This window comes from Ambystoma mexicanum, chromosome 3q (assembly GCF_040938575.1).
Source record: "Ambystoma mexicanum isolate Mex_15411 chromosome 3q, UKY_AmexF1_1, whole genome shotgun sequence".
NCBI classification, from domain to species: domain Eukaryota; kingdom Metazoa; phylum Chordata; class Amphibia; order Caudata; family Ambystomatidae; genus Ambystoma; species Ambystoma mexicanum.
Window position 1 is genome coordinate 1,269,488,867 of NC_090926.1, and position 24,819 is coordinate 1,269,513,685.

At 46.9% G+C, this 24,819-nt stretch overlaps 1 protein-coding gene across 18 annotated transcripts in view; it reads right to left on the reverse strand.

The window, feature by feature from the left end:
• Positions 1 to 24,819, reverse strand: part of CACNA1A (calcium voltage-gated channel subunit alpha1 A) — a 2,932,691-nt gene that overhangs the window by 789,168 nt on the left and 2,118,704 nt on the right. For all 18 annotated transcript variants that reach the window (XM_069604327.1, XM_069604317.1, XM_069604315.1 and 15 more), the window contains one exon: positions 20,803 to 20,913. In XM_069604327.1, the coding sequence (XP_069460428.1) occupies positions 20,803 to 20,913 (111 nt within the window). The remainder of the gene's footprint in view (positions 1 to 20,802; positions 20,914 to 24,819) is intronic.

Genomic DNA, 24,819 nt, shown 5'->3' on the forward strand with positions numbered 1-24,819 from the left:
CCCGCCAGATGAACTGCCGAGATCGAAATTTCCTGCTGGATGGCCCAGAACCAGAGCTGCATCGCCTCCCTGCACAGTGGGTGTGCCCCCCTCCTTTTGTTGAGGTAGTGCATGGCCACTGTATTGTTCGTCATAATCAGGATATTCTTCCCCCACACAGATGGCAGAAAAGTCTTCAGGGCTAGCCTGACAGCCCGCAGCTCTAACAGAATGATGTGGAATCTAGACTCCGACATAAACCAATCACCGCTGGTGGTCAACTCGTTGGCATGAGCTCCCCAATCCGTGAGGGATGCGTCCGTCACAATCGTCACCTCCGGCCACGGTTGCCAAAACAGAGCCCCTTTCAACAGATTTCCTTCGACGGCCCTGTCATGAATATCAGGCTTATCACTCAATTCGTCAGAACAGTCTTTATCCAGAACCCACTCCTCCTCACCTTATTCTTCTGTGGATATCTCGTGTCTTCGCCCTCTTCTCCTTGATGACTTCTTTTTAGAGAAGAGAAATGGTCTTCTGTGGTTAGAAGCCACCCTGTCCCCCTGGTAAAACAGGGAAGCAAGGGACTCCTTTCCCGAAGAAGCCGCAAGAGAGGAAAAAAGCGTGTGCTTAAAAAAACCTCTCCTGAGTATTGAAGTCTTGATGCGGTGTAGGATTACCAGACAAGGTTCTTTTCCAGGTAAGTGGTTGATTCCGAAGGTGTAGTTGTTCCAGGTAGTAGAAGAAATCCGTGACCGCCGAGGATCACGTGAGAGTGGAGCCGGAGCCGAAAGCGGTGGTAGCAGGGTCACCGCAAGAACAGAATGCCGGAAGAAGGACGCACGCCGAAAAAGAGGCTGAACGGCTAGAGTCGCCTGAAAAGGTAAGCAGAAAAAAAAATAGAAAAGAAGGAAGTAAGAAGTAAGAAACAGCAGACCCGAGAGAGGTCGGAATACAGTAAGCGAGTGAAAGGGGGAGGGGCCAAGAAGCCGAAAGTGAGGGCAGAGAGAGGAAAGAGGAAAAACAGAGTCCAAGGAAGGTAGACAAGGACGCTACCGAAAGCTACAAAAAACGCAGTATGGAAAGGAACAGGGAGGCACAAAGGAAGGAAAGGACACCGGGCTGAGACCGGTAAGGCAGCACAAAGCAGGAAAGCTGGAAGCAAGCCCGAACGGTGCGGAGCTTAACTGCAAAAAGTTGCAACGCGCCGAACAGACCAATGGGGCGTGGTTAAATAGCGAAACCAGGAAGAGGCCAGGAAAGAGACTAGAGCGTAACAACAGGAAGTAGGAGATAGCGGGGAACAATTCAATGGCAGTGCAATTGCCATTGGCTACCTAGACGCCAAGGGAATCTCCTTGCGAACGGCATGACAGGCCCACCACAGAAGGTCCTGGGCGACCGAGGGCAGAATCTGAACGGGATCTGACATCCTGCCGGAGAACTGTGACCACTGCATCTTGAGCGCCCACTGCAGAGATCTCATCCGCAGCCTGGCCTCTGGCACCAGTAAAATGCAGGATGCCATGAGGCCGAGCAATCTCAAGAACATCGAATGCCGGGAGACTCTGGGCATGTTGAAACTTGTCCACCATCTGCAGAATGTGATGAACTCCCCAGTTCTGGGGAGGCGAACACTGCCCCAGGGATGTGTTGAGCACTGCTCTGATGTGCTGGAGCCGCTGGTAGGTGTCACATGAGACTTCTTTAAGTTGAGGCAGAAGCCCGGCTTGTGAAGGGAGTGGCAGGTGACGTACAGATGATCCAGGACTTGCTCGGGAGAGCGCGCCCTGATCAACCAATCGTACAGGTAGGTGTAGATGTGAATCCCCCCTTTCTTGAGATGCGCTGCCACCATCAACTTGGTGAAGACCCTCCGGGCGGAGGTGAATCCGAACGGCAAGACCCGACACTGAAAATGCGAGTGGCCAACCGCGAGCCTCAGGTACTTCCTGTGCGTGGGATGAATCGGCACATGAAAGTAAGCATCCTTGAGGTCGAGAGACACCAACCAATCCTGAAGTTGAAGGGCCTGGAGGACTTGAGAAAGAGTAACCATTTTGAACTTGTCCTTCCTGAGGAGCTTGTTCAAACCACACAAGTCCATGATAGGACTCAATCCTCCGTCTTTTTTTCGGAACAAAAAATATGGGGAATACCAGCCCTTGTTCCTCGCCGCTACAGCCACCAGTTATATGGCGCCTTTCTCCAGCAGGGGCAGGATTTCCTGTGCAAGGAGCGGATCCGGACGCTTCAAAGAGAGATTCCCCGGTGGATTGTCGTGAGGCATCTGGCGGAAAGGAAGACAGTAGCCGTGGGCTATGATCTCCAGAACCCACACATCTGAAGTAATGGCACGCCATTCTACAAGATGCTGCGCCAACCTTCCCCCTACCGGCGAACTATGGGCCATGGCCTCATGACTGAGCGGAAGCGGCTGCGGCAGTACCTGAGGGAAAAGAGGCAACTGCCCGAGCGGCTTTGGCACCTCGAGTACCTTGTTTTCCTCCTCTGGTACTCCTACATTGGCCCCTTTGGCAGCTCCTCTGATCTACCAAAGGAAGAGTAGTATTGAAAGGAACATCCCCTCCATTGCTGTCCTCTAGGACGAAAAGGCGGAGATTGACGTACTGCAGCGCTCAAGGACTTCGCCGCAGCTTTGGAGGTCTGCAACCTCTCAAGGCTCTCGTCAGCCTTGCTGCCAAAAAGATGGACACCATAAAGGGCATGTTTAGAAGCCTGGATGGACTGTACATCAGGAGCAAACCCCCAACCTTTGCAACCACGCAAACCTGTGCATCACGGTGCTCGCCGTCATGGACCGGCTGACACAGTCTGCCACGTCCAGACCCAACTGAACAGATTCACACATGGCATCCTTGCCATCCTGAACGAGGGCTAGAAAACCATCCTGTTCCTCCCCTTCGGGAATATGTTCAGCCGCCAAAGATACACAATTCCACAGAGTGTGAGTGAATCTTGCTAAGGCACAAACGGAGTTGGCTGCCTTTAAAGCCATACCCCCAGATGAAAATACTTTCTTCGGCCAACCATCAAAGCGCTTGTCGTCCCTATCAGGAGGGATGGTAGGGTATGGTGGGGCCGTAGCCGCCTGCACCACCAAACTCTCTGGAGTGGGGTGTGTAGACAAGTAGCAGAGGTCACCACTGGCTGAACGGTATTTTTTTGGAAGCGACTTATTCACTGCCGGGAGACTCTCCGGAGAAGTCCAAACCGCTGCCACCCTTCTTTATAAGGTCATATGAAATGGCAACACCGGGTCAGTGGGTGGACCTTGGTCCACTATATCTGTCAGGTCATCCTGCAGAAAATCCAATGGTGGAGCAGACCACCCCAAGTACTCAGTCACCCTCGACATGAGATGCCTGTACGAGACTCGGCATGTGTACCAGGCTCAGACCTGCCAAACTTAACCTCCGGAGAGGTGTCCAGACCACTGGCATCATTTTAAGACTGAAGTAGGTCTTCCATTTGGCTGCGACCAGACAACAGGTCATCAGGAACCTCAGGAGGCACAATCCCCTCCTCATCCGACCCTTCCTCCAACTCTGAAATATAGTCCAAAGGCTGGAATAAATCAAGCCTGGGGGGATAACCGGGGAAGGGCTCAAAGACAGGCCTCACTGACTTACTGAGGGCCTTCCTCAGAGTTTCCACAGCCCTCCGGGGCACCTCCGGTAAATCCTCCTCAAAAGGCATCGAAGGTGCCGATGGAATTGGCGTCGACGTCGACTGAGGCGCCGATGACTTCGACAACGGCTTCAAGTCCGGAACGCCGAGCGTGTCCTTCGACGGCCTCGGCGCCGATGCCGTCGACGACTTCCTCTGAGCCGGAGCCTCGAGAGAGTCCCTCGACGGACATGGCGCCGACAGCGTCGATGCCTTCTTAGAAGGCCTCAAAGGCTCTGACGGTCTCCACGGCGTCGAGGACCGGGACCTGGCGGTGGCTCTAGCTCGCTTCTTGCCGGCTTCTCTCGAAGGCGCGGACGGAACGGTGCCCTGCGATTTGAAAATCGGCATCATCTCCTTGTGGAATGCGTCCCATTCCGCCGGTGTTGAATACTTGGTCGGACAAGCTACCCGCCGTCTGGCGGAGTCCTCAGACGAGGATGGGGAATGCGACCGGTGACATCGCTTCTGAGAATGCCTAGAAGAGGCAGAGGAATGGCGGGACCCACTCCGAGACCGAGACCCCCTGGACTTACGCCGACGCGGATAGTCGTCCCTCGAGTCATCAGTCGAAAGTCCAGCAGATTTCGGCTTACGGGTTTTAGATACCCTACCTGCTGTTAACTTCTTCTTCCGCTCCCGCAAGGCCTTCGAAGTCAGGGACTGGCAGTAATCGCAGTCGTCGGTAGCGTGGCTTTCGCCAAGGCACCAGAGGCAGACGCTGTGTGAGTCCGTTATGGACATTTTGGAACCGCAGTCCCGACACTTTTTGAAGCCCGACTTGGGGTAGAAGAAGACGAAGACGTGATCTCAACTTTCACAAACGAAGTAGAAGAATGGAGTGCGCCGAGATTCCGAAGCGAACATGTTTGCAGAAAAAACGGAACTGAAGCTACGGGTGTCGTGCGTCCTAGATATAACATCCCGTGATGTCGACCGTCGACGGAGGTCCTCGAGGTCGCGTATCGACATCATCGAGGCAGAACGCCTACACCAAAAATGGTTTCCGAACCAGCACAGCTGTGGTAATTACTGTCAAAGATGTGGAATACGTCGAAGGACACAATCCCCTCGAAGAGCAATTTGCTCTAAATGCAACAGGAAAGGACATTTAGCCAACTGTTGTAAAAACTATCAGAACGGCCAGAAGAAAGTTCTATATGTCACAGAGGATGATGGGCGAAAATCATCAGATGATGAAGATGACTTTCCTGTAGAAAATGTTATTGTTAACACTATAAATGCTGTTGGTGATGAGGATGATGAGTGTGAGCGTCCATATGCGAGTATTAAAGTAAACGGGAAGGAAATATGGATGATGGCTGATTCGGGATCGAAAATCACACTCATGTCAAGAGAGGTATATGAAAGGGAAGTAAAAGGTCATATACAGAAACTCTTGAAGCCCGGCATTAGGTCTGATGGTTATAGTCAAGAGCCAATTGATATTTTGCGATACAGTATGAATCGTTTCGAATTTAAGAATCGAGAGTGTGAGGGAAAAATATATGTAACCAAAAGAGGGCTCACTTTGTTGGGGTGGAGGGAGCAGAGGAAGTTAAGGATCAAATTAGATCCCAATGGTCCTGAACAAGTGTTGCAAGTAGGTGAAACAGTCATGAGTAGACATCCCGGGGTAGTTAAGAAAGGTATTGGCAAGATAAAAGGTGTACAACATCAAATTGTTTTAAGAAAAGGAAGCGTGCCTGTAGTAGCAAAACTAAGGCCGGTGCCATTGGCTGTGAGGGAAGGGGATAAGGAGGAGCTTACCAATTTGTTGAAATTGGGCATGATTGAGAGAGCAGGAGGCGTGGACTGGACGTCAACATTGGTAGTGGTCAAGTAGAATTCTGGAGAACTTCGCCTGTGTGTGGACTTACGCCAACTTAACAAATGTGTGATGGTCGATCGTCATCCCCTTCCGAATATGTCAGAGATGCTGTCTAGAATAGGTCATGGGAAATTGTTTTCTAAGCTGGACATGGCCTCTGCGTATCACCAAATGAAACTAGAGGAAAGATGTCGCAAGTTAACGGCATTTATCACCCATGAAGGGGTATTTCAGTTCAAACGCATGCCGTTTGGGCTTGTGTCTGCCTCTGCTGTTTTTCAAAATGTTATGGACAAGCTAGTTTGTGGAATTAAAGGTGTATATTGTTTTCAGGATGATGTACTGGTATGTAGGGAGACTGAAGAGGAACACAATAGCATTCTTGTTAGGGTGATGGAAGTATTTGAGAAGTATGGCATTGTGTTAAGAGAAGAAAGGTGTAAGTTTGGTGTTGACAAAGTTGAGTATCTGGACCATGAAATATCGGTCAGTGGAGTAAAACCGAAAGAAAGTTTGGTGAGTGCTACTAGAGAGATCAAAAGTCCAGAAGACAAAGCTAAATTAATCTCATTTCTATGAATGACAGAGTTTTATCAAAAATGTGTGTGCAATTACGCTAATAAGGTGATTGAACTGAGAAAATTATTAAAGAAGGGAAGTGATTTTGTGTGGTCTTCTAAATGTGAAGAGGAGTTTGTGAGACTAAAGAAGGAAATTGACTTAGCACAACCGCTAGGGCATTCTGATACCAGGCGCCAAAGCAAAATCACTGTGGATGCATCAGAAATGGGTATCGGAGCAGTGTTATCATAAGTGAATGATAAAGGGCAGGAGCTTATCATAGCTAATGCTTCTCGAGGTTTAAGAGGCGCTGAATGTCGTTACGCTGTACTGGAAAAAGAGGCATTGGCATGTTATTGGGCCATGGAGAGATTTAGAAATTTTGTTTGGGGGACATGTTTTGTACAGATCATAAACCCTTGAAGGAAATCTTGGAAAACAAAGGTTTAGATAAAGTGTTCAGAAGGGTCGCCGGATGGATTACCCGCATGCAGTGCCATTGTTTTATTGTCAAGGTCAATTGTCAAGTCGCTTGTTTTGTTCCTCCCCTACCTTTCTGCACCCCTCTCCCTCACCTCTTGTTTTTTTCCGGCTCTACCAGAAATGTCGTCAGGCCTAGTACGATAGTCGCCTGTCTGTTTCCGTTTCCTTCCCACTCTCCCCCTCCCTTCCTTATCTATGTCTTAGCTCTTGCACTATCTGAAATGTCGTCAGGCCGAGTACAATAGTTAATTTCGCATCCTTACTGTTCATGGCCTGTAGGAATGTCATTGTTTTTTCTCTTGTTCCCTCCCTTGCCTTGAAGCACTTTGAAACACATTGTGTATAGGCGCTATATAAATAAACTATCATATCATATCATAAGGTGGTACCAGGCAAGGAGAATGTACTTGCAGATAGTATATCTAGGTTAAGAAAGTGTGAAGATACTGATTTGACAATATGGAAATGGAAATGGTATTTGTTAATGCTGATGGCATAGTATCAAAGGAAGAATGGGTGGAGGAATCTGGTAAAGATAATTGCTTAAGTATGGTTGAAGTGTATGTGGAATCGGGTGTCTGGCCCAGGAAGGGAGATATTGAGCAGGGTGTAGTACCATTTTGGGAGGTCAGGAATGAGTCAAGTGTGATGGAGGGCGTACTTTTCAGATGGGAGCGTGCGGTTGGACCCAAAATCCTAAGTAATAGAGTGATTGAATAAGCTCATTCAGGACATATAGTCATTACTAAGACAAAGAGTATTTTGCTAAATTACTATTGGTGGCCTGGTTTTGATAAAGATATAGAGAAGAGATTATTGGAGTGTCCCATGTGCATCAAAATAGGGAAGGGAGAAGTATCAAGACAACAACCTTTGGTAGAAATGGATGTACCTGGAGGGGTATGAAGAGATGTTGCAATGGATATTCTGGGTCCAGTTGATCTAGGGTATGGACGAAGAAAGTATGTGATTGTGATTGTTGATTTATTCTCGTGTTGGTGTAAGTTTAGCATTGTGAAGGAGATTTCTGGTGAAGTTATGGTGAAGGAATTGCAACAAATATTTGCGAGGGAAGGTATTCCAGAAAGCATTCTTACTGACAATGGTACCCAGTTTACGTTTGGATGTTTTAGAAAATATGTTAAGGAATGTGGGATCAAACACAAGAGGACAGCTCTGTATCATCCTGAAACAAATGGATGTGTGGAAAGGATGAACAGATGCATCATGGAGAGTATTCGCATGGCAAATGAAACAGGTTGTGATGGGAAAGTTGCGATTCAAGACAAGATATTTGGTTTGTGCATGGTGCCGCATTCAACCACTGGGATAACCCCGTTTGAATTGATGAGGGGTCGTAAACCCAATACTGCAGTCAGTCCTCTGCGGTAGGGAAGGAGTAGAGAAAGCGATTATGTGGTGGATGGAGTGAGAAGAGACTTGAAGAGGAAGAAAGAGGAATGGGTGGCATGTGAGAATGCAAGGAGAGGTAAAAAGGTATTGAGAATTGAGTGTGGAGATATGGTGAGGATAGAAAAAGGATTTATGAAGAAGAAAGGAGAATCATTGTATTCAGATCCTGTTTTCTCTTTCTTTTTTGTTTTTGGAGTAAGATAGGGTGCAGTAAATTATTTAACTACACCAACTATAGATCATTTTCCCGTGGGGATAGCTTTTGTTGATTTTTCACCACCATAGTATCAATTTGTGGAGGTGCCACTGGTACTGGGTACAGAGAGGACAACTCCTGGAAGGGGTGGGGTGCAGGAAGGAGCAGAAACCCTTTAGTAGATGTAATTCCATAAGGAACAAAAACATCCCTCACTAACCATACACATAGGGCAATTAATCTTACGCTCACCTGGTATCCACAGGGACACCACCCAGCCGGGTTACTCGCTGGTATGCTTCTCAGCTTTGCCCAGATGTGGTCTGCGGGGAAGGTTCTGCCTGAAAATACAGGAGGACTGTGTTCAAGGCTGACCGACTGGGGTAAGTATCCTCCCTCCACCCCCGTATGATTTCAGTCCCTCTGGCGCCCTCTCCTCACCTTGTGGTAGAATTAGGCGTGCTCACCGTCCTGCCTTCTTTGCAGGGGCGCATTGTCTTTCATGGGCATGTGTGGTCCAGTTACTTCACTGACGCCGGCCCGTTTGATATTGTTCAGGTAGGTCTTATTGCTGCTCTTTAGTTTTGTTGCTATCCTGCATGCCTTTCTTTGTTTAAAATGTCTCTTTTTTCACCCTTAGGTATGCAGAGCTTCAGCGCGGCGAACTGGCTTGGTTGAGCCCCACTGGTCAATGATGGCGTATTAAGAGCGCTATTATGCGGTAAGTAAGCGCTATGCGCAGCGCTGCGAAGTCTTGCCTTTGATAACCTGTGTTTTCCTTCCTTGTAGGTCGCAGCGTTCTTCAGCGCGAGTGGAATGTCCGGAGTGGTGCCAGCCAAGAGGCAACCAGCCAGGTAAGCCTTCTGAGCAGTTCGTAACTTGCAAATGTCTCTACTGCTTTCTTTAATGTTGCCTCTATCTTCCTCTTTCAGGTTGTTCTGTCCGGGAGGCGTGCAGATTCGAGGAAGCTGTTCTCAGTAGCTGCAAGTGGCTAAAGATGAAGACTGCAGGTAAGATGCTGCTGCTAACAATGTTCCTTTTGTCTCCTTGCAAGTTCTGTTTCTCCGAGGTTCGAGGGAATAGCTGGACACGGTGAGCGTCACGTTGCAAGCTGCAAAGTAACGCGAAGCGTGTTGTCTTGCTCAGGTGTGGTTTAAATAGCCCCAACAAAATAGTCCAGGTAAAGTAGTCCCTAGGCTGCCACAGCCAAAACACTAGACCGCATAGCTTGGTTCCTTGGAACCAAGCTATGTGGAAGCCTCCATGTTGGTTGGCAACACATTAAGTAGTTCCCAAGCACATGTTTTTCATGGTGTATGAGCCTGGCGCCATAAGTGCCAGGAGTGGCCCCAAGAGGGTTTTGGAAGAGTATGCCAGGCTCTAGAGGCCCGAGTCCTGACTCCACCTGGCCAATGGGTTTGCCAGAGGGGGTTTTGGGCGAGGGTCGTGACAATTAAGCAACACTTCCCATAGTTGGAAATTCTCGATTGGGTGCCTGAGTCCCAGGGACTTATTTATTTATTTGTTGATTGTAATTTGTATAGCATCAACACACAAAACTATTTGTTTAAGTAGACATTGACACGAAAAACAAGCGTTGGAAAACATTTTTAATAGAAATAAAAATACAACGTAACTGAAAGGGATAACTAGTAAAATAGGGGCTTCAGACAGGGCACACGAATTCATTCGCACAGTAATATGCTGTCCTGGTTGTCTGGAAGTGTTGAAATGTGTCTGAATCTTCTTAGAGAGGCATGTAGCTTAAATGCCCCTCTAAAAGCCTAAAGGTGCCAAGGTACATCTTTTTTTAATATAACATTTTATTGAGTTTTGATACATTCGACATACAATCAATCAGAAACATTCCATCAGTTTGTTATTGTTTATTGTTACTTTGCTTAGTCAGAATTCCTGTCATAGCGCAGTCCCACAAGTATTAGAGAGTAGCACTGAAAGTTTGAAAGTTTATGCCCAATTATTTATGTCCCTCAATTTACATACTCAGTTAAGACTGTTGTGGTTCACCCATTCCTCTCTTCGTATTTTTGCCAGATCTTAGTGGCATCCCGAGTAGTATAAATAAAGCGTTCCATGAACACACATCTATCTACATCGGAAACCCATCGTGCATAGCCGGGGCAGTCTACAGACCCCCATTTCCTTGCAATGTTGCGTTTGATCAGGCCTATCGTAGTGGATAGAACAAGTTTCTCATATCGCCCAAAGTTCAGTCTCCCCAGATACCCAAGAGTAGTAATTTAGGGTTCAGTGGTACTTCCACTCCTAGTGCTCCTATACGCCTATTGCAGCATGATCGCCAGAAGGTACGGATCCGGGAGCATTCCCATAAAATATGGATGAATGTGCTTTCTCCATGTCCACAGCATAGGCAGTTAGGGCTGGTCGCTTTATTCCAGCGAAACAGCGCAATTCCGGGGTGGTATATTCTATGGACAATCTTGAGTTGTATCAGGCGAAGTCTGGAGAAGATTGCAATTTTGCTTGGGTGCATCATGGCATATCCAATCTTCCGGATCAATGGGCCAACATCCCTTTCCCATTATGTCTTGAGGTTGGATAGTTCTGAAGATGTGAAGGCTGTGATTGCTTGCTATAGTGTAGATGTAATAAGTTCTAGGAGGACGTTACATTCTAGTGGTGAGCAGTGTGGCGTCTCTGATGGGCATGGGAGATGTTTGGCTAGGGCGTGAGTGATCTGCTGGAAGTGGCAGAGTTCCGTGTTAGGTAGGCCAAATTTGCATCTCAGTTCCGGAAAGGGGGTAAGGGACTCCTCTGTGAGCATGTCCTCTATTTTCCCGATGACTGCTTCCACCCATTGCCACATCAGCAATTTGTTCACTTCTGGCATGTTCCCATTCTTCCATAAGGGCTGTGCCATAGTCAATTTGCCGTCCCAGCCGATATGTCTGTGGGCGTCTTTCTATATATGTGTCATGGGGAGTGCCAGTGTGGGGGGTGGGGGCCCGTCCTACCCTTTGATACAAATTTGTAATTGGGGTCCTGCCTTGTAGCCCCATGATTTTTGCCCGTACTTCGGGTAAGTCCCGGTTCCCGTGTAGCGCATCATTGATAACCACCAATTGGGACACTGAGTATTAAGATTTGATGTGGGGTAGCCCGATTCCACCGTCCCACATTGATTTTTGCAATGTGGGCAGGGCGATTCTTGGATGTCCACCTCCCCAGAGAAGGCCCATAAGGATATTGTCGATCCTCTGGAATTCTGGGTCTGGGATGCATAAGAGGGCGTTTTGTATAATGTAAAGGAAGTGTGGTAGGGCAAGCTTCTTAAAGACGGCCACCCTGCCAGTGTTAGGCAGAATCCTGTGCAGTTCCCTTAGGGAGCACTACACAAGATTAGGACTACAGGTGAGAGCAATAAATCCCCTTTGGTATCAGTCCGTACAACAAAGATTTAGTTGGTAGCTGTGGCTGAGCAGTCAGACTTATCTCAAGAGGGAGATGAGCAGTATTCAGGGTTTACACAATAGGCCTACAAGGCACAAAGAAACACTGACCAAAGCTTTGTATTAAAAAGTAGGTATATATTTATTTTATACACTTCTAATAAAACAAATGTATCACAGTCATCAAGCAAGTTAAATTAAGTCAAAGGAAAAATATACACACTCCAAAGTTAAATTGTATACCAAGTGAACCAGAGTGAAAACTGAGAAAAATGGCAAAGTGAAAACCACACATAAGGGATACTCTAACAATTCCTTAGAAGGGAGGGAAAGCACAATTTATTTAGAAATAGTTTCCTACACACCCTAGCAACACTTCCCATAAGTTGTGGACCAATTTAAGCAAGACAGTGAATCAGTATAGGCACTATTTAAATGAAAACTGAGCAAAATGGCATTTCACAAGGTTTAAAAATGGGAACGAAGGGGTGGTTGTGAGAAATAGGTGCACCACACAGTTCTAGATGAAAATCAATCTAAAGAAGGCAGATCTTACAAATGTAGTCAGAGTCACTAGGCCTGTGCCAGAGTCAGTTGGTAAAGGGCAAGGGCCCAGGAGCAAAATGTTCTTGTAGTTGCAGTCAAGTCTTTGGTTAACGATTTTGAAAAGGTGGATGCAGAAAGTGATAAGACAATGTTAAGAGAGAGGGGCGGTCAACCCAACAGGTAGGTAAAGGATTTAAACCACCTTTAGTGCTACCGTGAAGAAAGGGCGGCCTGGCGGAACAATGTACCTTTAAATGAAGAAGTGGCTCCTGCGGTGGCGGTTGTTCCTGCAGTTCGGGTGATCCAGCAGAGGAAGAGAGGCTCTCGACGTGGAGGAAGGTTCGAGTTACTGCACTACCCAGAGATGAAACCAGCCAGGGTGCTGCCCGACGAATCAAAGGTACGCTCCTTTAAATCGCGGTCCGGGTGGACTGGTGCCTGGCTATCCGGCCTCCGAGTACAAGGTACGGGAGATTCGACAAAGGCAGGTCCGGGAAGGCGATTGGCAAACTGGTTGGCCCCACTAGCTCAAGGGAAGAAGGCTCTTGCAGATGAAGATCTTCTCTCGTTGTGTGGAGAAAAGTGGTGAGAGGCTGCAGCACCTTCACCGGTGGTTCAGTCGTTGCAGATGTCTTTGGCTTCTCTCCTCTTAGTTCCAGTGGCGACGTCTTGCCCTTCCAGTCCTCAACCCCGCTTTTATGCAAAAAGATCCCCATTCATACAGCCTAGCTGTCACTCACACAGTGGAGTGGCCATCTTGGCGGCAGACCCTCCAGCCTATCAGGATAGAGTGCGACATGGGTTGCTGAGGCAACCCTGTCCAGGGGTCCTACTCACCCTCCCACACAATGGACCCATCCCAGACTCAGTGGCGCCGAAATGAGGGCTTCTCGGCAGAAGCCCGCCAAAAGGACGAACAAAGATCCCCGACCTGGGTTAGGAGTTTAGAGAAAGACATGAGAAATAAGTGATATTAAGGTTCTGGCAATAAAAACCTACCGGAGTAAAGTTAATATTAAAATACACCGGCGGTATGGTTAGAGGCTGTCAGAAAAAGTGGTAGCCTCGAACAATGGGAAAATCCCATAGGAAAATATTTGCGGTTGAATATTTATAGTAGTAACCACTGCCACCAGCCAGAAACCTTTGAGAGAGGGACTGTACGGTACCCTCTCGAAAATGAACATAAGGGAAAAACCATTAACCCTTTCCAGTACCTCCATTGTAAGATGGTTTGTACTGGTTTAGTTCATAAAAATTGACTAGTAGTCAGTCCCAGGGTATGGAGTCAATGTTTGGGGATCGCTACGACACCCCTGTGTCACTGCACTGAGGGTGCTGTGTAACACATGTGAGTAAAGATGGTTTCTATGGGGGTGAGAAAATCCCATAGACATTAAATCACACAAAAATAGCCTAGAACACACATAGCAAAAATGCCTAAGAGTGGGAAAAAGAGTCTCACTCTTAGCACGAAAAAGAAACAAACCCTTCAAATACAGCAAAGCTGCTGGGGGACTCTATAGGTAAGGGAAATTAGCCATGAAATGAGAATTCTCCCTAACACCTGCCCAGCAGGGAGAGCGGGAGTGCCTTCCAGTGTCGGACATCTAAAGCAAAGCATTCTGTAATTGGGTGTAGATTGTGGGTGTGATATCTAGAAAGGTCCACTTTGACTCTGACGCCCAAATAGCAAAAGTGCTCCCATTCGACACGGTATAGGCAGTCCGAGGGGACTGCTTGTGTCATCCCCTGGATTAGGAAAAGTATTGACCTGTCCCAATTCACTCGTAAGCCTCTGAAGGTTACATAGTCCTTCACCATTCATGCAGGTGTCGGGCAGGACCGGGATGGGCTAGGTATTAATAGGTCGTCTGTATAGAGGGAGACTTTGTCTTCCCCACCTTCTGGCCAGCTGAAGCCCATCCACGACACCACCTGGCGAAGCCACGTGGCAAGTGGCTCCATGGCAATTGCAAATAGGAATGGGGATAGGGTACAGCCCTCACATGTCACTCTGCCCAGCGGAAAGGTTCTGGATGACCAGCCATTTACTCTGGGTTCCGTGAGCATGGCTTTGTACAGTATTTGGACCCAGTCCAAAAGGTTCGCTCCGAAACCCATTTCATTCATAAATTCCCACAGGGCATCCCAGATCACCGAATCAAACGCTTTCTCAAAGTCTATAGCTAACAGAGCCAGGGGTTCTCTAATGGCAGGGGCTCATTCAAAGGGTAGGTGTAGCCTACGGATGTTCATGTGGGTTGACTTGTCCAGCATGAAGCCGCATTGATCTGGGTGGATCAGTGATGAGATGACTGCCTTCAGTCTGTTTTGCGAGTATTTTGGCGTATATTTGGTTTTGTCGTTAAGTAGTGAGATAGGACTATAGGATTTACAGAGTTCTGGGGTTTTGTCTGGTTTGGGAATGACTACTATACTGGCTTTGTGCAGGTCGTTACAACTAGTTTGTTGCTAATTTCTTTGACATATCTATGTCCCTCGTCTCGTCTCTCAAACCAGGCCAATATTTAACATGCCTTGTCCCCTGTTTCATATATGTGGTTACGCTTCTCCCAGTTGGCCTGTTTGGAGTTGTCCATCAAGATATTACAGAGTTGCTCCCTACCCTACTTGCGGGCAGGTAGTCTTCCTCTCGCTCAATGACCTCTTCCTTCGCCTCCGTTACACTCTGTCTTTGTGCCATTCTTTATGCGGAGGTCCAGGAGAGAATTTCCCCCCAGAGTACTGCCTTATAGGCCACCCACAGTGTGTCGGGGTTATCTACTGTGCCCTCGTTCAGGTCAAAGTAATCTGTCGTGCAATTGTGAATGTGATCTAAGTCTGGAAAGCTCAGATAGTAGTTGTTTAGATGCCACAAGGGAGTCGGTTTCGTCCTGTTCGTGCAGATCTCACTTTCTAGTGGTGAGTGATCGCATTAGTCACCCTGTATGTGTCCTGTTCGGGGAGGAAAAAGTAGTTGAGTCTTGACATGGAGGCATGAGCCCCTGAATGAAAGGAGTATCCCTGTTCGCGTGGATGAGGTTCTTGCCAGACATCGCTCAGGCCGAGCGCCGAGGTGAAGGCTGCTAGTTTTGTTATGGTCTGCGGGTTCCTACCCCGTAAGTGTGTGCAGTCTAGAGTTACGTCCATGACCCTCGTTAAAGTCTCTGCCAAGGATCCACAGGTCCGGTCAGCGGTTTGCTACCATGGCTAGGATATCATTGAGTAAGTCTGCTGGGAGTGGAGGGGAGGCATACACTGCTATTACACCAATGGTCTTGCCCCATATCTTGCCCATCAGCATCACAAATCTACCTCTATGGTCTTGGTTTACCAGCACTAATTCAAATGGAAGGTGTTAGTGTATTAATATTAGGACCCCCCCCCGCTAGACCCTATAGAGAAGCCTGCGAGTATTGCTGTCCAGTAGTTTGCTCTTCGGAAAAAGGTGCAAGATGTTCCCGCTAGTTGTGTTTCGGTAAGAAGGGCAATATCGGGAGAGTGTCTGTTGAGGAACTGCGTGACAAGTCGTTGCTTGATTCCAGTGCCCAGGCCAATAACAGTCCACGTAAGGAATTTAAGGGTTTTCATTCGGTTCCCTTGCATGTCAAGGTGCATCATGGGGATTAAGTTTGACCACAGTGGAATATCTGATCAGTGATAGGGTTACGTGCACAGCAGTGTGAGAAATTATGTATGCGATGACTAGATGGAAGTTAGTACAAAGAAAAAGAAGCAAAAACCGTTTAGGTCCCCCCTCCCCATACTGTGCTCCAACCCGGGGCATCTGTTGTCTAAACGTATGTATCCAGTGAGGTTTCCTACAATAGTCGAGCAGGGTATCCCCAACCTGTAAACAACCTGTCTACGGGAAACATGATAGGGCCAAGAAAAGCTCCCATTCCCACCCTTTACTTCCCTCCAACTTGAAGCACCTGTCGCCGAATCATGCACTCAACTAGTGCATAACTAGCATAGTCAAACTTCTGCAGGGAAACCACTGCTGCCGCGGTGGTGTGTCTGCATTCAAGGGTTGCGGCTGCATATTACCAGTCCCCTTTAAGCGGTCTCTTCTAGTCGGAGGCCCTACGTGCTCCTTCTTTGTCACCCGTTGTCCGTTTGTTCGGTTCCCCTCTCAGCTGGTGTGAGTCGGTCCAGAGGCTGTGGTTCAGACTGGGCCGTGGACGGGCTGTTCTCTGGGTTCCGTCTGGGGCTCACCTTGGGCAGGTGAGGTCCAGGCCCAGATAGGATTCGGGTTTCAAGCCATGTCCATGCTTCTCGAGAGTTGTGGAAAAGGTGTATGACTGCCTTGTGGTGCAACTTGAGCTGTGCTGGGAAGAAAAGTGCATACTTCAGGTTGGGCAAGTGTAGTTTTCGCTTCACGGAGTCAAACAAAAGGCGTGCCTTTTGGAACTCTCTGGTGTAGTCCAGGAAGAAGCCAATCTTGTAGCCGTTGTATGTAATGAGGCCCGTGGCCTGGCCATCTGTAGCACTGCATCGTGGTTACAGTAGTTTAGGAGTCTTGCGATGATCTTCCGTGGTGATGCAGCTGGGACCGTATGGCCTTCCGGGATCCTATGTGCGCGTTCAACTAAGAAGAATTTTGGCAGCTTCTTTGGAGCAAATAGATCGGTGAGCCTTTGTTCAAGGAAGAGTTCCATGCAGGGTCTTTCTTCTTTCTCTGGCCTTCCAAGGATGCGCACGTTGTTTTGGCACGCCCTCCCTTCACTGTCTTTCGCCCTATTTTCAAGATGCGTGAGTTTTTGGGAGACTACTGATAATTGTTTCTCCAGTTGTTTGATTGCATCTTCAGAGTCTGAAATTCCTTGCTCCGATTCACCCACCCTTGAGGCCAGGTTTGTGAGGTCTTGTCGCAAAAAGGACACTTCCATTGACAGGCCGCCTATCTTTTCTTACATTAACAACCTGGATTCCCCAATGGCGGTCATATTGTCACAGAGAGAGATCTGGGTATTCTGAGCGTCGACCCCCTAGCTGCCATTTCTTGGGTGCGGGTCATGGGGAGTTGGGTACGTCCCACAGTGAATTGGTCTATCCTGCTCTGTAATACTGGCTTCTTGGCCTTGTCTTTGACCATTTTGGGCACTGTACTTACTTATCTTTAGTGATGGCCAATCCACCCCTCCAACCTGTTTTGTGCTCTTCAGATCCTCTGTTGCCTACAGCGCGTGTGGGCCTGTCCTGGTTGTGGCAGTGTCCCCTTTTAGCACTGCCACCAGTCGCTCTCCCAGGCCCCCCACATTAATGGACTACTTGTTAGGCTGGGGCCTAGTGGGATAATAGGCAGTTCATCATGCACGGCCAGGGGTGCACAGATGGTCTGTCCCACGCAGTCAGTGCCCTGTTGTATCACATGGAAGCAGGGGTTCGCTCACCTTATGGCTTGGAGATGGCAGGGCACATTCCTTGTTTCCTTTTCCCAGCCGCTCCAGGAGAGGAGCTCGGCTGCGTTCTGCGCTGGGTCACCAGTGTTCCTCAGAGGTGGAGGAGCAGGTTAACTCCAGCTCCTCTCCCCAGTTCTCTTGCGGGTAGCGTCTCTGTCCGTGGAGCGGGTGGGCACAGGTATGCAGGTGGTCTATTGGAAGATTGTCAGATCCTACTGCCCAGCCCGGTAACGCTGATTGGGGAACCACGGGGTGCATTGTAGGATATGGTCCGTTGTGTGGGTAAGTGGCAGCTACGTTGCCAGGTCGGCGCACACGGCCCAAGATGGTGGTCGGACGGTTTTGCTGGTTTCAGCTTCTCCGATGTTAGCCCAGGTTGGGCCAGCTCATAGCCCCGATCTTCGGACACTAGAGCGTGTGAAGCAGGAGCAGTTTGGGTAAAGGGGGAAGCAGAATATTGTATAGGATTGTGGCGGCCGCGTAGGAGCAGAGGTGCTCACGTCATGCTGCACAACAGCGCCCCCTACAAAGTGTTTCTTGAGTACAATCTGGTCTGTCCAAGACAAGCACAGGTTTCACAAATTAACCCACATTTCCTTTGTAGCTTTCAAAACCTTTAATTCTTTTCTTGCAACTGTATGTCTTTCGTTCTCTCCCTTCAACACTGCTTCTCGATCTCCTTTGAATGTGTCTGTCTCTTGGGTCTCACTTTCCCCACCATTCCTCACTCACTAACACTATACGATTTTCTGTCTCTCTCTACATCCTACTCTCAGCCCCCTCATCTTTATGTAGCTGCCTGTCTCTTCTTATCTCATCTGACATCTCTCTCTTGACCATTGTCTCCTACCAGCCTCTCAGTCAATTCCTTCTTCTCCCATTTCAACTATCTCTCTACTCTCCTGCTTACTCTCTCTCTGTTTTATTCTTCTATCATTGTCACTCATATTTTTTTCTCACTGTCTCTTGCCCTTTCCTTTCTTTTATTTCTCTAACCGGTCTTCCATCTCCCTCCCTTTCTTTGAATACCTGGCCATGGTAGCTGAGCAACAACCTAGATGAGCATTACAATGTTTTTTTTGTTCCTTCGAACACCCAATTAAAAGGTACAGCATAAGTTGCAGGTGCTGTACCTGGAGAGCCGCTGGTGCTGCATGGTATCCACAATACATTCCACCACACTAACTACCTTGAGTGCACATTCGGGGTGCTGGCTTACCCCCACCCTACCCACATTAAATAAATGCAAGCATCTCACACACTCGCACATCTACATTTCATTCTAAACATACACAGCCAAATACTTCACATACAGTCATATATACAATTGATGCACAACAAACACTTGTTTTTGCACACTTGCCACTTACTTTCCCTATAGAATGTCGACTGCCACTTTCCTTTTCCCTATGGAACCACACGTTTCAAACACGGGAAGGGGAAGCTCCATTACTTGTAGAGGGCTTATATTGCATCCTCTTTGATCAGGCTGCCTTGAGGTCTGGTGGGGAATACGAAGGATAGTGGCTAACACACATGGAGGGGGAAAAAAAAGAACATAAAAAGTCCTGCAGGAGTAGAGCCAGAAGCCTTGCCTAACCCTGACCAGGGACAGGACTCTGAGGTGTTCATGTTGCTGGTGAGCAAGGGGGAGGGCTACATGTAGACAGAGCTCGGCAAAAAGACAATGAAAGATCACTACGCAGCCTACCCCCAGCTCCAAACAAGAAAGCTATACATGAACCATCTTACACTTCTGATTGAGCAAAATCCAATAAGGTGAGCCATTACTTCTTGTTTTGCGGAGGGGCAACAACAAGAAGTTGTGCTTATTTCTGTGCACAACCTGATGTGCTTTTCCTGATTTATCCGAGGTGCATTACTAGTTGCCATGCCAACTGCATATTCTGCTTTCTGAGACCCCTTTTCTCTCTCTCTGTTTCTCTGTGTAGCTTACGCCAACAAAGTGCATCAAAACCAATAAAAGGCAGAAGGTGTGCATGAATAAGAGAGTTAGGACAGCATTCCAGAAAGTGTGTATGTTTACAGAGATAGTAGCAAGAGGAAAGGGAAGCAGGTGGCAGCGCTGCACCAGCTAGCCCACTATCTGTTGAAGATTAGAGATCAAGGATAGATTGGTGGAAGGAGCATGCTGAGGGTTATAAAGCAGAAGCTGATAGGGCAACAACCATTAAAAAGGAGCATCTTTCTGATTAAACCGCTGTGGGCTATATCACACAAACCCTGAAGGGAGTGGGGGGGGAGAGAGAGAGAGAGAACAAGAGAGGGAGAGAGAATGAGAAAAAAGAGAGTGAGAGAGAGAGAGAGAACAAGAGAACCAGAGAGAGAGAATTATTGCTGTCCTGCCTGGAATGGAGCCTGGCAAGTTCTGGCCATGTTGAGAGAGATGTATAGCTGCCCAGCTGGTGCTTTAGCCTGGCAGGCGCTGAAAATATTGAGAGCAAGAGAAGAGCTAGTAAATGGCCTCATGTCTAGGAGAGAGACCCTCAGCAAATGAGTAACGATAACTGCAGCATGAAAATCACCCAAGTGGAAGGGGTCAGCTAAAACTTTTCCAATGGCAAGGGTTGGAATCACAAGTTCAAGCCCGGTTGGGGTGTAATCTGACTACGACTTCAGGTACCAGAAGTGCAACTCTTTTTCTGGAGTAACTTAAAGGCTAAGAAAGAAGCGTGCTAGAGTGCTGTAAATCCACTGACTCTGTAAATTGAAAAAAAGGATGCCCAAGGGTGCAACAATCCCGAGATCTCACTGGTTAGAGTTGGACTCTTGCACAAGATTTAGTTAGCCCTCCATCCTGACACGGTTATTATATAGGAGGATAGCTCAGCGGCAACGTGCTCGCCTTGGAAACAAGACGACATGAAGCAACACAGGTTCGATCCCCGGGTCCGCACTTAGAAACCTCCGGGTATTAAGCGCGTTATAAATACGCAACTAAGAGACATATTCCTGTAACAGCGCCTAGATGCCCCCGGGCAGTGTGAGCGCTTTAAAAATGCAAATAAATAAATAGAACCTTAAGTTAGTTTCTTATAGGAGTTCATCCAACATTTCCTTGAGGAAAATAAAAGGGTTGAGCTCCTTCTTGAGTTGTCTGTTGCATCTTGTGGCACATACCTATTGACAAACATGGTGGCACTGATGGCAAACCAGCACTGCCCCCTACTGCACCTTGCAAATGAAATGTGTGTGGATCGCATCATGTGACTGACAGAAACAATATACAGATAGGTCTCTTACCAACACGCCAAAAGCCAGGATTTTCAAAAAAGACTCCAAGGAGAACAATGAGGTAAAGACAATGTTGAACATCTTGAGCGCGAAGTCATAGTTTGATGAGGAACCAAAGAACTATTGAAAGGTGAAAGAAGGGAAAGATAAAGTTAAAGTTATTGATCTGTATATTATTTTTATTTTCATCTTCAAGCTGCTCTAGCCATTCTATGAGAGAATGACACAACCTTAAAAAATGGGAAGCATACAATTCAAAGTAGAAACATTCAGCCAAGAGTCAGTACTTCTGGAAGACAACAATCACCCACCCGATATTTGGTGTATATCCAGAACATCTGGGAAACAAAAGAGTGGCAGCCTCCTGGTCTGGTCGTGTAGAGGTCCTACCCTCACAGCACCCAAAAGGAGCATAAGCACAGAGTGCATTGAAATAAAGCGGGTTACTCCAAACTGTGAAGAGAATCATTTATTGATTCACAGGAATCGGCTGCAGTAACATCAAACATCTGTCTCCTTCAGCTGTGACCCCTAACTGTTCATTCTCGTTCTACACATCAAACATTCCACATTTCAACTCTAAACATTAGACTTCAGGCTGTTCCAATATGGGCTCCAACATGCATCCTGAATACACGCAATGTTATTATATAACACTTCTCCTTCCCTTTAAACTGTTTACGAAACCTGGAAGAATTGTATGCACAACACAAAATACTGGAGCATGTTGGGGTGGGGGAAAGGAAAGGACGGTTAACGTATGCTGAGAAAACATGAACATATGAACATTTATGAAAACTACATGAAGCAACACATGTCTAACGAAACCTCACAACTATCTAATGAAATCTCGCAACTCTTCACTTATTCCAGACATCACCTCCTTCCACACTCACTGTGTTGCCATCATCTTTCTCAATGATTTTGGATCCTGAAAACCTAGACTCACATTTCTTACTCTTTCTCCAAAGCTTAATTTTCACCACATCACCAGGCAGGAACTCTCTGCTTTTACATCCAAACTTAAAATCATACCTTGATTTCGAAGCTTCACCACACTCTCTTATCTGATCCTCAACACGCCCAATATTAGTTACCACCATCTTGGAACAATTCAGCCAACCGGGCACCAGCAGCGTGTTGGTTTTGCAACTTCTCATGATTTCAAAAGGAGACATCCCAGTAGAAAGGAGAGGAGTCGCTCTACATTGAAATACTTTCCACGATAGATCTCTTTGCCAATCTTCATTGCTCATTACTAATAGCCTGATACCATCCGATTCCTAGTCATTTAATCGCAAAAAAAACATTGAAATGCCACACCATCGAAAAAAAGCATTGTTTACCAAAGCATCGACAGCTATCTTTTACATGTAAAAGTGCATTTCAATGGAAATCAGTCCATCGAAATATAAATTGACTGGTTTCAATGGAAATGCACTTTTACATGTAAAAGATAGCATTTCAATGCATTTTTTTTGTAACGTTAAAACGTTACATGGAGCTTTCCAGTGCTGCAATTTCGCCACTGGCCAGCACCTTGTACATTTTAATGTTTTTTTGTGTATTGGGGGAATGGGGGTTTCCCCCCAGCCAACCCAACTCCCACACTCACCTCCCAACCTAACCCTTACCCCTAACCCTAATCTAACCCTTAATCTAATCCTAACCCGAACCCTAGCCCGAACCCTAATCTAACCCTAGCCCCAACCCTAACTCTAACCCCAATCTAACCATAGCCCCAACCCTAACCCCTAACCCTCGCCCCTAACCCTAACCCTAGTTTTGAATATACCATTGAATTATAGTCAATGAAAAGGCATTTAGATGGAAATTCTTTTCGATGCTTATAATTCGATGGTATAGCATTCGATGGAATGGTTTTCGATGGATTGATTAGATACTACACCATCCATTACTGTGTGGTTGAATCTTTCCAAACAACCATTGCTCCGAGGTTGATATAAAGCTGTCCTCTTATGCACCACCCCTCTCCCACTGAGCCATGTCTTAAACTCTCTCGAAACGGTATCAGGTAATATTATCGCCACCAAAAATATTGCTGTACATATGGTCGTCGGGAATGGCCATAGGCGATATTTTTGGTGGGGATAATATATGGGGTAAATGGATAGGGGGGCTGCGGGGGTGTCCCCCGCTCCCTTTTAAAATATATGGAGGTTGCAGGGTTGTCCCCGCAGGTTCCATGGGGTAATATCGGCGCAAAAATATGGCAACATTTTTGTATGGCAATATTTTTGTGCCAATATTATCACATGGAACCCTCGAAACAAAGTGGGGTCCATTATCACTCACCAACTCTGCTGGAAAAACCCCTCTACAAAACACCTTATCCAAGAATTGAATTATGCTCCTCGATGTGACCTCTTTGACCATTCCAACCACGAGCCACTTTGATAAAAGATCCATTACCACCACAATGCAACTATCTCTGGATCCACAAACATTCAAGGGGCCAAGCAAATCTATTGCCACCTTACTCCAGGGAACATAGGGAGTTTTGTGAACGACCATGGATGGAACCCTGGTATCAAATTTTATTACTGTTCTGACAATCATCACACTCCTTAATTCGCATCTCAATTAAATCATCCATATGCGGCCACCAGAAGTCTAATCAGATTACTGATTTCGTCATGCAAATGCCCATATGGCTTTTCTGTAATAAATCAACAACTATTTCTCTCATGCCTCATGGGACAAATAACCTTTGTCCTATGCACACATATTCACCCTCCACACTCCTGTACTCACTGACACCACTACTCACAGTTCGGTCATCCACTCTGCATATATTCCTTGTAAATTTTGGACTTCCTGATAAAATCATCATCCAGGCACGCCTTTATCCAGTCATTCTCCTGGAAACACTCCTCCACCGAAAATATGTCTATGATGTCATTCTCCATGTGCATGTCAAATTCTTCTTCCTCCTCTACAGGATTTCTAGAGAGGGCATCAGCGACAACATTCTCCCTGCCAGTGACATGTTGAACTACAAAGGGCCTCATCACAAGTTGGGCGGAGTGGTAATAATGCTGTGATATTACCGCTGCACTACCAACTATGAGTTGAGTGGAAAGTTTGAGATTTACCTCCAGCATTGAGCTGGGGGTAAATCTGGCCACTTTCTGGCCATTTTTGGTGCAATTACCACGGCGCTACTAGTGCCGCTGTAATAGCGCCGGAAATGCCCCATTGGGTCAAATAAACTCAATATAAAAGGGGACTTACCGCCCCACCGCAACTTGGTTAATAGCACTGGACCGAGTTGTGGTAATGCTATTTGCATTGGGTGGTATCCTGGTGGATTTAAAGCCGGGATACTGCCCAGTTGTGATGAGGCCCAACATCTAATCCCTGCAGCTTGGTGATCCACTTTGTAATCCTCCTGGGTATACCATCCAAACCCTTTTTGTTAAAGGTTGTCACAAAGGGCTTGTGATCAGTGCGAATCACAAATTACCTCCCATAAAGGTACACACAAAACTTCATTATGGCCCATTCAACCGCCAAAACCTCCTGTTCAATAAAAGAATACCACCCCTCCACACCCTTTAACATCCTAGAGGCAAACACAATGGTGTGTTCACGTTCAGCACTTTCCTGCGTTAAAACTGAACCCAAACCGTACTCAGACGCATCAGTGTAAACTATCATTTTCAAACCCTCGTGCGGTCATTATGTCACGTTTTATGCCACTGAATTCATCTTCACTTATGTTCGACAACTCAAAATTCACCCCTTTCCTATTCAATTTTCTCGAAGCAACTGTCTTGTTTGCCAGTCCTTTTACAAATCTAGCATAGTATTCAATAAGCCCCAAAAATGAAGCCACTCTAGTTTTGTTTGTTTGTTTGTTTGTTTATTGATTTATATAGCGCACCAAACCAGTACGTATCTGAGCACTTTACAAGAAATGTCAGTGTTAAAATTACACACAGAACAGTTGCAAACATTATATACAAATATACAGCAGGTGTCATATTTTATATAATACAAAAT